Below are 13,732 nucleotides of genomic sequence, written 5' to 3'. Positions count from 1 at the left end.
CTTGGGCACTGAAGGACAACGAGAGGCCAGTGAGCAAGTTTGTCCCAGCAGGGTGGCTCCGGTACAATGTAGGCAACACATTGGCATGTGGTCAGGGTAGGGAAAGGTCCGCAAATGAACCCACAGAGCGGAGTGGCACCAACGTGGCACAGTGAACGATGCTGGGGATAAAGGGAGGCCAGCAAGTGTATTCGTGCCAGCATCTAACCAGGGTGGCTCCAATGTGGCATAAGGGGAACTCAACTGTGCTTGGCACAAAATGCCACCAGTGAGTGGGGACAGTGCATTGGAGGAGCTATTGGGCACCTGCTCTGCGTGTGTTTTGAAGAGGTGAGGAAACCTTAATTCTCATGACTAGGATTAGGGTACACATTCAAGAGGTTGACATCACTGAAGGGGTGTCCAAGGAAGGGATCGCTCCCTGTAGCCGAAAGCAGAGGGTCGCCAAGGCGAATGTACCTCATGCTGTCGGTGTCATCCACATCACAGGACAAGTCCGTCCTTCGCATTGAAGGACAGGGCTAGCCAGGAGGTCTAGCAGGAACGAGGGCTTTGAAAGGGCCTGCTCTGATGCCATGCCAAGCTGAGTTGGGGGTCAGTTATGTGTAGATGGGTTTGCACAAGGCTCACCATACGAGCAATCGTCAGGAAAGGGCATGACAGTCCTCCACTCCCCAGCACACAAAGGTGCTACAGCAGGGTTCGTCAACTCTCCGACATGGCACAGAGAAGACTCCGGAGCGTGCAGACACACAACTTTCACACGTCCGCTGATGCTGTTTTCTATATGGCTTTCGCCTTACTTGTAATGTGGCTTCTCTGGATATCTAATCACTAATGGCGGTCAATGTACTTGCAGAATAGTAGGAGAGATGGCGTGAATGCTGTTCTGCTAATGCCACTTATCGGTGAGGTTACTCGAGTGCAAAAGAGAGTAGCCTCTCGCTCTTTGGCTTGAGGTCGGCCAGCTGCGCGAGCATTTTGCATGTGCGCCAACATGCTTTGCAAGGCCGTCCCGAGAAAGGCTTTGGAGCAGGGCACTGGGATGGATGAACTCGATCCTCCGAATGCAACACTGTTGGCGAGACTGTACACGCGAATGATTAGGCATTGGTGTCAAGAATGGGAGTGAACATATTCAGTCTATATCCTGTTGCAGTGAGTCGGACTTCCTTGATTCTTCCGCACTCATCAGCATTCTATTGATAGTATTACAGCTAGCTGGCATTGGCATATGAAAAGTGCATGGAATGCCCTTGTACTACTGTGTTCATTTTTCTTTAGCCCAAGAGAATGTTTGAGACCCTACATCTGGCTGCCCAATGTGAAGCTCTCTGAGCATCGGACGATATTTTTGATGATTTCGCTTGATTCGAGACAACCTTCATTTGAACTGAAGCGTAGGCATAGCATGGATTTGCATCGCTAGTGTCGGCAGCATGCTTCCTTGAGAGAGGTCATAGTTGCTGAGGCGTGTTTGATCATACAAACATGCTAAGCCTTTCTAGAAGTTCTTGAAATATATTTTTCAATACGAGAGCCACATGGCCTGCATCCTGGGAGAGCGAGGCCTAGAGCCCACAGAGTGTCGGCTAGTCCGAAGCAAGTGAGTTCAGAAGCCTCATGGGTGGTCCAAGTTTCTTATGTAAATAGCTTTTTCTACATCTGACTCTGGGAGTCGCAACTATGGGAGCTGGATGGCTGCATGCGACAGATGGCCACAGGCGACAGGTGCCACTATGGGCTGTCTGGTATTGTGGCCTGGCACCAGGCACCATCTGGAACAGTAAGCACTGTCTGCTCAGATGCTGTGTGTAAGGTAGGAACACCTCACAGAGCTAGATCTCCTTGCGGTTGCCTGTTTTGCGCCCATTTTGGGTGTTGTTTTTGGATGCCGGTTGCTGCTGAGTAGTCACTCATTAGGCCTACAGCTATTCGGAGCTGCCTGTCACACGTGGAGGACAGTGGAGATGAGGTGTTGTACTTTGCTTCCCTCATTCTAGTTAGCCTCGCATCAATTGAAATTACTCGTTCGACTCGAGAAAGTGTGCTTGTTCACCTGAACTTAGCATCTGAGTAGCCACCTGATATTTTGATAGCTGAACTGAACACTGTACTGCATGGGCGATAAGCATGCAAAATTGCTCTTCCTTGCACTACTTCTGTGTTTGTCGAGTGCATTGAGTGTATGTAGCATGAGTGGAGTCACCCCTGGTTTGCTGTCTCCTGAACATTGTCTGCGCTGCTGCCCAGTAAAACAATCCAGCCATCCCCAGACAGTTTATATGCCTGTGGCCAGTTTGGCGGAGTAACTTCAGCACCCGTCTGTGTCCAGCTCGCAACTCTCGGTGACTGCGAGAAGAGCCATCAGTCACCAACGGCTACTGCGGCTCTTGCCAGTAGGGTGCGTCAGTGTGATGTACGCTTGCTCGTACAGACTACTATGTCATCATTTCCAGAATCCTGGCCAGGAGTCATGCCGTCGAGCCTGGAGAGCAGCCGCTGTGAGCAGCAGACATTGGTGGTGTACCCCAGAGACATTGTCGGTGAGCGTTGTATGGACTCTAAGAGAGCATGGACATTTCCTCGGTGTAGCCACTGCAGCATGTACTACCTCTTGTTCGCGAAGCACGCATTGATGTTAGAACATGGGACGTTTTGCCAGAGTATGTAGCGATTTAAGCTTGGGAGGATGTGGGGACACTCGTCTCTCATGCATCCCCTGATGTTGTTTTCCCTGCGCGGCTCTAATGTTACCTCTAATCTGGCTTCTCTATGTAGCTAAGTGCCAGTGGCAGTCGATGTAACTGCAGAATAGTAGGAGAGATGGCGCAAGAGTTTCGCTGCTAATACCACCTATTGGGGGGTTACTCAGACATAAAAGGGAGTAGCCTCTTGCTTGGGGTTGGCTAGCTGCATGGACATGTTGTGCGTGCGTCAACATGCTTTGCGGGACAGTCCCGGGAAACGCTTTGGAGTGGGGCACGCCAGGATGGACAACTTCAATCGTTCAAACGAGACACCATTCGCATGACTGTATAAGCTAACAATTAAGCATTGGTGTCCAGCATGGAGGCACACGTGTTCACTCAATATCCTGTTGCAGTGAGTCGGACTTTCTCATTTCATCTGCACCTATCAGCATGTTCTATTGGTAGTAATTTGGCTAGCTGGCATTGGTGTGACAAAGGTGCAATATATGCCCTTGTGATTGTTCCCACTGCTGTGGTGACATTTCTTTGTCCCAAGAGTATGTCTGAGATCGCCACAGGAGTCAGATCGCCCACAAGCATGCGTTTCTTGACCCAAGATACAGCACAGTGCAACAGTCACGGCACTTACGGGCAAAGGCTCACTGCAAGACAGATCAACTACGTGCACCCGCTGTGCAGCCGAGTAGCAGTCTCCCAAGTGCAAGCACGAGAGGTCGCACGAGCAAAGGTCCCACGCAACTAGCCCATTGCGGGCCTGTGAGCATCTCCCGTGGCGATAAAGTGCTCAGTGGAAGAGAGCTCGGGTGGAGACGGCGCCCAGGCGCTGCCAGTTGGTAGGCCAATTAGGGTGCGTCCCGGTGATGTTTGCTTGTGCAGTGACTCAATCCCAGGAGGGAGAAGTATGATTTGAGCAGAAATTAGCTCTGGCGTGTTAGCTATGTCTGCCAGCTGTCATTACGGTGACAGTTTATTTATTTATTTATTATACCTCAAAGGTCCCTAAATGGGACATTACATGAGGGGTGGGCACATATTGAAAAAAAAAACGGCATGTCAGGTTGAGTAGTGTGACTTGAAAGATGGTCTTCGATGGCAGCTTTGAAACAGGAAATGTGAGTGATGAGAGTGATGTCAGAAGGAAGGGTATTCCATTCATGGGCTGTGTGTAGAAAAAAAAAATGTTGATATGCAGTGGAATGGGCGTGTGGTAGATACGCAGTATTAGGATGCATGTGGCGGGAGAAGTGATGGCTTGGAATGATTATTTGGTTACCTGTGGACTGTGAATGAAAGAACCTAAAAAATTTTAAGAATTCCCGGTTCCCGGAGATTGAGCTAACCACAATGTGCCAGCTAGGGGATGAGGCATGGGAAGGCACCTCAATCCCCACAAGTGTGCTACTGATAAGTTTCAGCAGCTTGTAGCAGATGTGCACTTTTCATTCCTTTTCTGCCGTCACTGTGAACACATTTAAAGCTGTTCCTAGCGTGCATCGGTAGCTTCCTGACCAAGTTTTGCAACAGTCCCACGCAATTCTGAACTTGGCATCATTGTTGTGCCTTTAAAGACCACGTCGTTCCTTGCGAGTTACCGCCACTTTTTCACATCAGATGTATTTCTACCATTTTTCCTGGGTCGATCCAGAAGATAGTGCCATCTAAAAATGTGGGCAGATATGTGCTACTGGATATGTGGGTATGTGCCCTTGGAACCACTTGTTGCCATAATATATATATATATATATATATATATATATATATATATATATATATATATATATATATATATATATATATATATCATAAATGAAATTGTCTGACGGCCAGATTCGAACAGAAGGCCTATATGATACTGTAACCATTACGCCATGGACACTTTTCCCCACTATGGCATGCCTCATAACAGATCATAGTTTTGCCTTGTAAAACACCAAAACTTATTTAGTTAATTAACACGTCATTGTACGTCAAAATGTGGGCTGATCCTGAAGATAGTGCAGTAAAGAAAGTGAAGCAATCTGATGCCCCTCCTATTAAAAAAATTTATTTGTGGTTTTACCTTTCAAAAGCACCATATGATAGTGAGACCTGCCATAGTGGAAGAATGGATTAATTTTGACCACCTGGGATTTTTTCACGTGCCCAAATGCATGGTATATCGGCAGCCTTGCACTTTGCCCCCATCAAAACGCTCAAGCTTAGCAGTGCAACAACGCACAAGGTCGCCACGGTTGGTGCTCCTCCTCTTACTCCCATCGTGGAGTGACAGGATAGAGTGACGTGTGCAGCAACTCCACTCCATCCTTGCTCCCAACTATCTCAGGAAGACATTGTCTTCGAGGGACTTCAACTGGAGGATTGCACTGCATGTACGAGGTAAGTGCTATCCCAAAGAGTACTCTCAAGTTTTACCCGGGGTGTAAATGTTTTTCTCGTGCGAACAAGCCTCGTCGGCCCCTGCCAATGGATCTTATTTGACCGACACGCCTACAACACCAATAGGTCGAGTTAACCAATACGCCAATAGGACCAGTACACCTATGCAACCAATACACCTGTAGAATGAGTAGACTTATTGGTGTCAATATGCCAATATGCTATTGGTTTTCTGTTGGAAACATTCACTAGAAAACGGCCATCAATTTTTTCATTACTCTCTTCAGGAACATGCTGGTTTGTCACCTTTAACCATGTTACATTGACAACACTGGGGGATGGCATGTGCATGATTATCAGCCACATTTTCCAAATGTTTGTTTTCCTTCCACAAACTTGAGCTGCTTGTCATTCTCCCATCAAATTTTTTAATTCTTTAATGAGCTGCGCAGTTAGGCTCCCACTGAGTTGTCACAAGAAGAGCAGACGCATGACTACAGTAAACAGCAATGCATTTCTCCGAGTAGAATATCACGCAGTGCTTTATGACAGAACACGATGGGCTTACCCGAAAGTATCCAATCTCAAAGATAGCCTCAGGTGAGGGAAGGTTGAACTTCCCCAGCTTGGAGTAGATGCCGCTGTTTGGGCTGCGGAAGTCGGGGATACCTGCAGCTGCATTGAGCCCAGACAGCCACAGTTAAGACCAACCAGACACCACGCTTACAGACATGGCTCACTGCACTCAAAACTGGTTAACTATTTTACAGACTTGGTCAATGGCATTGTAGAGTAGATGACCACCTAGGACTAAAACAATGTGGCCTCATCCAAATGCATACAGAACTGAGCCACATGCATGCATATAATTATATATACAGTAAAACCTTGTTCATACCAGGGTGTCGAAACGGTTTGCTGGTTAAAAATATACCACTTCAATTCGGGTTCAATGCACTTTGATTTCGTTTTCCTTGTGAACCGAAAAAGTTATAACAGTTCACAAACTAGTTCAGCACAGTCCATTTTATCCTGCCCTATGGTGACATGCTGCATAGTATTATCGACTTGTCCGCATGGCACATGTACAAGTTTCATCAAGAGGAGGCAGAAATTGATTAATGAAATACACAGATACAGATACCGGGGAATTTTCATGTACATGTTAAAGACAAAGGTAATTAGTGAGAATCCCTGCATCAACGTAAGGTCTGCGTACCTTCCACACTTGCTACTTTGACAGCAGAAGTCAGTTAATTTCAGTTTGCTTCAGGCTTTTTAGCATAAGACTGGTCTGAGCAAACTGTAGCTATGCGATCTATGGTGTCGAACAAAGCTTGAGTTCACACTGTATTACACAAATTACAAGTTAAAACTTCTACCCTGTACCAAAGAAAGGAGCCAGCATTTGACATTTCGCTCAGTTTGCAACTTTTTTTAGAAGCAGGTGAGGACATCGATGGTTCTGAATGATGAACAAGGACGGTTTGTGCTGAACCATACTGCAATATTGAAGCGCATACTTCTTTATCTTTATCCGGTGACCGAATTTCAGTGGCTAACAAACGTTAAAGGTTATCAATAAGTGCAAGACGTGCCTTTCTGTATCGGAAGTACCTTGAATGTTATTGATGGCTCGATCTCTTGTCTATGCTGTCACCAAGCCAGGTGTATTCAAATTCTTTGCACAACAAGAATATTGGTGTACATTCTAGAACTTACATAAGCACTAGGAAGATTCATCCAGTTATGCATAAATATCCAACGTGTCTGATTTGCAGATAAAATTTTCAGCGACTGCCAACTGTGATAGCAGCTATCTTTGTGCTTGACTGTTACTTGTATTTCTGAGCACAGGTTCGCCCAATAAAGAGTAACTTTCATGATTCACAGTTTTTGCTAGTGTGTTCTTCACCGTCACTACAATGGGACATCTGGTGGAGGTGCTTTCCATTCATGTACCGACCCCCCTGCACTGCCGTGAAACAAACCCTAATCATGAAGAGAACACCAACATCTTCCTGGACCATAGTGTATCGTGCAGATTATGCATACGTCGCACATATCAGCTTGCATTGGCTGACAGTGCGAAGATTACGGCAACATGTGCCTGTGAATGCCGACGACTGAATGGGCATTTCCTGAGTGAACATTCTTTTCATTCTTGGATTCTGTCTAAACGATACTAGTGTCAGGCTTAGAAACCTGCCCCCGGAGTAAGGACTTCTTAGCAAGAATACCAGGAAGTGCATGACCACAACAGCAGCCATGATGACAGCCCCAGTGCCATCTACACCAATCATGTTGCCGCAGCCCAGGAAGCATCGACCTTCCGCAGATCGGCATTTAAAAACCTGGAAAGCTGGCTGGAGACGAGGAAAGGATCACTATGTTCAAAACATGAAACTACAACAACAAGCTGCGCCATATCTATTTTTAATTGAGGGATGCCGCTTGGACATGAATTGAGAATCAACAGTCAACCCTGACGACATGGGACCTATTTCACAGCACCTTCTTGAACACCTTCAAGAGCGTTGTGTGGAAAGGAAGGACCAAAGCTTTGCTTGAAGCCCGAATACAACAGCCAATGAAAACATATCTTAACAGAGGAGGTGACCAGTCTTTTACGGCATGCCAACTCGGAAAAGTTCACTTCCTGATGCGAGCATATAGTAAGAACTCTTTGCCTTGTTATGAAACTCGCCGAAGACTATAGCAGAATTTTTGACAGAGGCAATGACATTTGAGAAGACTGAAAATGCACACTAGGTAACGTAACTACCAAGTGCACACGCCGCAGTGTGATATCCAAGCACTAGGCTCTGATGACCTCCAAGAGACCATTAGGGTCCTGGTGAGCAAAGAACTGCACAAGACGTTCCCTTTGTTGCATCCTCAGGCAGCCTCGATCACTAACATGGACAAGGACCAACTTCGACGGTCACTGGGCGTTTCCGAAGTGCAGTCCAAATTGCTGCATCCCATGCCAGAAGCTACGACTTATGCCACCGTCACCCGCCGTAAAGGCCACCCTCTGCACTTGCGCTAGGGTGCCGTAATGCTGCAATCCCATCATCCACTGCCATCGACACCAACTTGCCCACCTGATGTACAGTGCGACTACCCAAGAAAGACAGATGTATGGTGCGCTGCAGACCACCGCCTGCTCTGCTATCACTGCGGCTATGTCTACCACCGATGTCCATATCGCAACATGGGGCTACAAGGGTTTGCCGTGAATGCATCACACCCACAGCAAGAGGAAATGCCTCGTTATAGCACCAACTACCTCGCTGCCACTCATTAGCGCCCTCAACCACTGTCCCATTCACCATCACCAGGCCGTTACCTGTCGCGGCAGCACCGACAATACAGTGGCCCATCCTGCGGCTGCTACCTTAGCCCCTAGAAAGCAAAATAAAACAGCAACTCATTGAGGTGTGGTTGCCGTATGTCGAAATGCCGAATATTCTCTGCCAATGATGACGACGCTTCAAGATCTATCTTGGCGACGCAGCAACAACATGCTGCCATCCCGACAAAGCCTCAAGCCAAGAATACACTGACAAAATAAGACTTGACGACACGACATATCATCCGCAGGTCAATGCAACACAATCGTGATCTGATGCCAAGACCTAACTGCAGCACAAGGCCAAGAACTACCAACCTTAACATTTTGACTGATGGCCAAATCGTCACTGCTGTAGTCAACACAGGAGCCAACTACTCAGTGGACCGTTGGCTGCCAAGTGAAGAAAAGTCAGGACTGCTTGGGAAGGCCCTCAAATCCAGACAGCTGGAGAACACCTCATAACACTGAAAAGAACCTGCACAGCAAGCGTTACAGTTCATGACTGGACTCACCCTGCAATTTTCCTTATCCTGCAACAATGCTCATAGGACGTAATTCTTAGCATGGACCTCTTGAGCCCACATGCTGCAATGATTGACTTAAAGTTGATAACTCTGTCCACAGATGAAGCGATGCAGCCAGAGAGGACTCTCAGCATCGTGGCTTAAGTGTACTTGAAGATCAAGTCAGTATCCCACCTTGGACCAGCATCATGATTTTCGTCGCCGCAGAAAGAGCTGAACACATCAAGGTCATCATCGAGAATGAGCTACACATGCTGCTCGATCGTGAAATTGCCGTCATAAGGGTTATTGTCCAGTTATGTCGAGGAAAAGGACAAGTAATAGTGAATAAAGCCAGAAATATCAACAACTGAACAAGAGCATGAAGGTCCCATACATGGAAGAAGTTACAGAAGTCAGCAATGCGCTTGTAATCTCAGACTCTGCTGAAGCTATAACAACAGTGCGTGTTCCTGAACCACTTCTTGATATTAATCCATGTCTTCTCAGCCATAAGGAAGAACAGCTAAAGGGTCTCCTGCAGCAATACAAGGACTGCTTTTCATCATCATGAAGCATTCAACAAACACCAAAATTGCTAAGCTTCGCATCATAACTGAAGAATTAATTCGAACACTCCATCAAAGCCCATACCGAGTTTTGAAAGAGAGTGAGAGGTCATAAAGCAATAAGTTGATGAAATGCTGCACGATGAAATCATCCAGCCATCAAATAGCCCATGGGTGTCTCCTGGGGTCTTAGTGAAGAAGGATGGCCCTCTTTGGTTTTGCGTCGATTATCATCTCTTGAAGAAAGTCAAAGAACCTATACCCCCTCCCATTGATAAGCAATTCAGTGGAGCAACTCTGCAACACATAAAGTGTTTTTTGTTGATGGACCTCAAGATGCGCTACTGGCAAATCGAAGCTGACTATAGGGATAGAGAGAAGACTGTCTTTACCCCGCTAGATGGCCTCTATGAATTCAAGGTCGTGCAATTTGGTCTTTGTTCGGCACCCGCAACTTTCCAGCGCATAATGAATATGGTATTGGCTGGCTTGAAATGGCAGACCTGTTTAGTCTACCTCGATGACATTGTAATTTTTGCGTCAGACTTCAACAAACACCTTAAGATCTTTGTGACAGTACTAGAGGCGATCAAGTCCTCTGGGCTAACCCTGGAGCCGGAGAAATGCTGCATTGCTTATGAAAACCTTCTGCTCCTGGGCCACATCAGCAAGTATGGAGTACTTCCTGATCCACAGAAAACCACTGCCATTGCAAACTTTCTGCAGCCCTTCGACAAGAACGCAGTGCGCAGGTTTCTTGGTGTGCATGTGCATACTATAGGCATTTTGTCAAGAACTTCTCATGCATCGCCATGCCTCTGACTGTTCTCGTAAAATAAAACATTGAGTTTAAAGGGGTCCTGAACCACGCAGTCCGCCACTGGCATACGCTGCTGTGAATATCCCAGCCAAGTCTTGCAATAGTGCACAGTGCGTGCAGCTCGCAAGCAGAGCATGATGTCACTTTTCTCTCTAATGCTCTCATTTCAACACAAGCCTGCTCCTCACTCACTTCTGAACACTTTATTTCGTCATATAGTGGATTCCCATACGCAGCTACTATTGGCCAATAGCTGATGCCAATCAGAAAGGGTGTTTGGATCAGTGCACTTCTTCCTACTGTTACTGTGCATATTTATTAACAAAGTTTAATAAACAGGCTGAAGTGAGTGAAAATGTGCTTTCAAAGTTTGATAACAATCACATACTTATGGAAGAAGCTGACTATCGCCTGCTCACGCTGTGCTGCAGCAGCCCGCATAGGAAATAAACTTTGGCCACCCTGCTTATCAGTGTCGTAGCCATTGGGTCTCGTCGATTTTGACTAGTTTTGAAAGCTCAACTAGCCTCAACCTATGTGATACTTGTCAGAGCATATTCATGCTTGCCAGCACACACCCACATGTGGCTGCTCCGGCTGGACGCCTTGGCAGACTAATTGATAGTGCTTAAAAAATGCACAAGTTAGATGTGGCTACTGTCCGTTAGTCAAGCTGGTGAAGGACAAAGCCAGTCCGTACCATGTAGCATGGGTCAGATTGCTGCATAAGAGGGCGAGCACATGCTCGAGCATTGTCATGCACAAGGTAAATGCTGCCTTCCACACTACAGTTGAATGTAGCTGCAGTCTGCTACGTAGTGTAGATACCGCGGCCGCCACGGGGTGCCGTGACGAGTCCACTGGGTAAGCGCTCTCTGGCACACTGAGGACATTTGTGTTTGGCTTATGTTTGGCGCATCGTAGGTGCCAAAATCCAAAGTGGTGGCATCATTAACATCCAAAACCAAATTTGAACTGTGCATCACAGTGACATTTAGAAGGGTGTAGGATTGGGCTTGTAAGTAAAACATGCTTTAAACAAGGTGTCTACCAAGTTGAAATTTCCAAATTCCCTTAGTTTTCCAGGTCTTCCCCAAGTGCCTTTGCAAAATTGCTTGAGTTACACAGAACTCTGTTTATGTCAAGACGGGCTCACGCAATGTCGCCCGATGCGGCCACTCTCTAGTAATAAAAAAAACTTAATCCAGTTTGTAGTGTTTACTATATTTAAAAAGAAATCAGAATGAAGGGGTTAGTAAAATGCACAGTGAATCAAACATATCCAAAAACAATGGTAAAACCCATTGCAAATCGGATTCAACATTTTAAATATGAATAAAAAGAGATACATACAAAGCATACAGAGCAAATATTTTCAAATAGGAGCTATCTCTATCAACTGATAGCATGGTCATTGGTATGAGGCCCGAACTTTGTTGCAAGTGGGATTCTCACTCAGTAGCTGGAAAGTGAACCTCAACTGAACTGACATACTCTAAGCCAGCGCACAATGCCTAAGTGTCATGTTTCACTGCTTTAAAGAGTTTATTTTGGTTTGGATGAGGGACACTTGCATCTCTACGTCAGATAACACTGCTTTTTTTTTTAGCTTAAGCTCCTTTAAAGAAGCGGCAGCATGCTTCCTTCCCCATTCATTCCTTAATGTGTCGGTCCCTTCTCGTCCTCCTTCGGCAGCGCGTTCTCCCCACAGACCATTTGAAGCATCCTCTTGGTTAGTAGTACAGTCAACTTCCGATTTTTCGTTCTCTCTAGGGGTCGCGAGAACGTCCGAAAAAATAAATGCATGTTTTTTACTGCCCTGAAAGGCTCAAATCGCCACAGGCACATCCGAAAAACCTCTGAAGCCCTGCCAGTACACTTATTAGGCATATCGGTGCTCGTACTAGGACAGGAGATGGCGGGCGCGTGCGTGTATAATTAAGGAATACATACTGGGTCCCGTGGCAATTGCCCCTTCCCAAATTTGTTAAGCTTCACCGCAATACTCCGCGTATGCTTCACCGCGTAATATTGCTGTATTCAGGCGAAGCTTACTTTCGGAAACGGGCTTAATTCAATGCGTCGTGCTTTCCGAGCTTCGAAGCCGATGACGAGGATTACAAAGGCCAAGTCGGCGCCATTGCTAACAGTAGCGAACGTCGAAGCAGCTAGGCCTAGCGTTGCTGCGGTGGTGGCTGCGACTGCCAGCGGATCTGCTTGCGGGAGCGCCGGTTTGAGGCGGCGAGATAATCAAAATGGTAGCGGTGGTGGCCTTGATTAATGCCGTTGCGAAGCCGTCTGAATTAGCGGGCATGTCCCAAAAATCGGGCGTCCGGAAAATCGGTCGTTGACTGTACGCTGGCAACTCCTCCAGCCGACGACACGGCATCAAAGACGATTCATTACGATTCCTCTCTGTAACTCGAGCCAGCATTAGTGCGACTTTCGTTCCCTTTCAAGAAAATTAGAGCTAATTTTTCCCCTGATAGAAGCGCAAATTCTCCGAGTTATCCCTGAGCATTTTCAGACTATTCAAAATCCCTGAGAATTCCCGGTTTATAGACACCCTGTTTAAAGTTTGAATAACAGCACAACGACAGCAGAGGGGACAGAGCGAATGTTTGCCTTTTTAGTTGTCGTTAAGGACCTTTATTATACTATACCACATGTTTCACTACTTCACTGCATTGATGAATGCATTGATGAATTTGGCCCTTCAAAGTTCTAAACTCAGTCTGGTATCAGTGTCAGTGGTTTTTTAGAATTACTTTGCTTTTATCTACAGTCGACTTACGTCCATTGGGATGGTAAACCTCACCTCCAAAAAGAAGGCATTTGCATCAGATCATGCATTGCTCCCATATTAATGACTTGTTTTTAATAAAACTTGACAGATCTGTGTCGGATGCTTTTATCAACACTAACGTATTAGCTGCTTTTAGATATGTGGATGACTTTCGAATTTTTCTTAAGAATGATGCCAGTTCATACGAGTCTGATGCTTTTTTAGTTCTGGACACAGTGCGCAAATATCCTAAACCACTAGAACTAACTCATGAATTTTTTGAGAATGGTGTAATAAGGTTTCTAGACCTTCAGCTATTTTTGCACAAAAACCGTTCTTGTTGTACTACCCACGCGACAAAAAGCCACTTCTTCCATTCAACTCAGTGCACTCCAAACTTACAAAATGTGGCATTATTAGCTCATGTTTAAAGAATGCTTTAAGAAACGCCTATGAACATAAAATGATCGACAGCTTTCGTGAGCAGTCTGAACGGTTAACTTCGGCAGGCTATCCATCTCTTGTACAAGTCTCCATTGCTGAAGGCCTGCAGCACAGCTATTCATCCGTGGTGAATGAAAATCCAGATGGAGCAACTCGGGATAGA

At 46.1% G+C, this 13,732-nt stretch overlaps 1 protein-coding gene across 7 annotated transcripts in view; it reads right to left on the bottom strand.

Annotated features, from left to right (window-relative positions):
- Sirt2 (Sirtuin 2) overlaps positions 1–13,732 on the bottom strand; it is a 376,779-nt gene that overhangs the window by 289,499 nt on the left and 73,548 nt on the right. For all 7 annotated transcript variants that reach the window (XR_012829495.1, XM_075698293.1, XM_075698294.1 and 4 more), the window contains one exon: positions 5,659–5,765. Coding sequence is in view for 6 of the 7 variants with exons in the window: in XM_075698293.1 (XP_075554408.1) it covers positions 5,659–5,765 (107 nt within the window). In the remaining variant the exon portion in view is untranslated. The remainder of the gene's footprint in view (positions 1–5,658; positions 5,766–13,732) is intronic.

Source organism: Dermacentor variabilis, chromosome 7 (genome assembly GCF_050947875.1).
Source record: "Dermacentor variabilis isolate Ectoservices chromosome 7, ASM5094787v1, whole genome shotgun sequence".
In the NCBI taxonomy this organism is placed as follows: domain Eukaryota; kingdom Metazoa; phylum Arthropoda; class Arachnida; order Ixodida; family Ixodidae; genus Dermacentor; species Dermacentor variabilis.
Note: the sequence above shows the minus strand (reverse complement) of the source record. Positions and strands in the feature narration are given on the sequence as shown.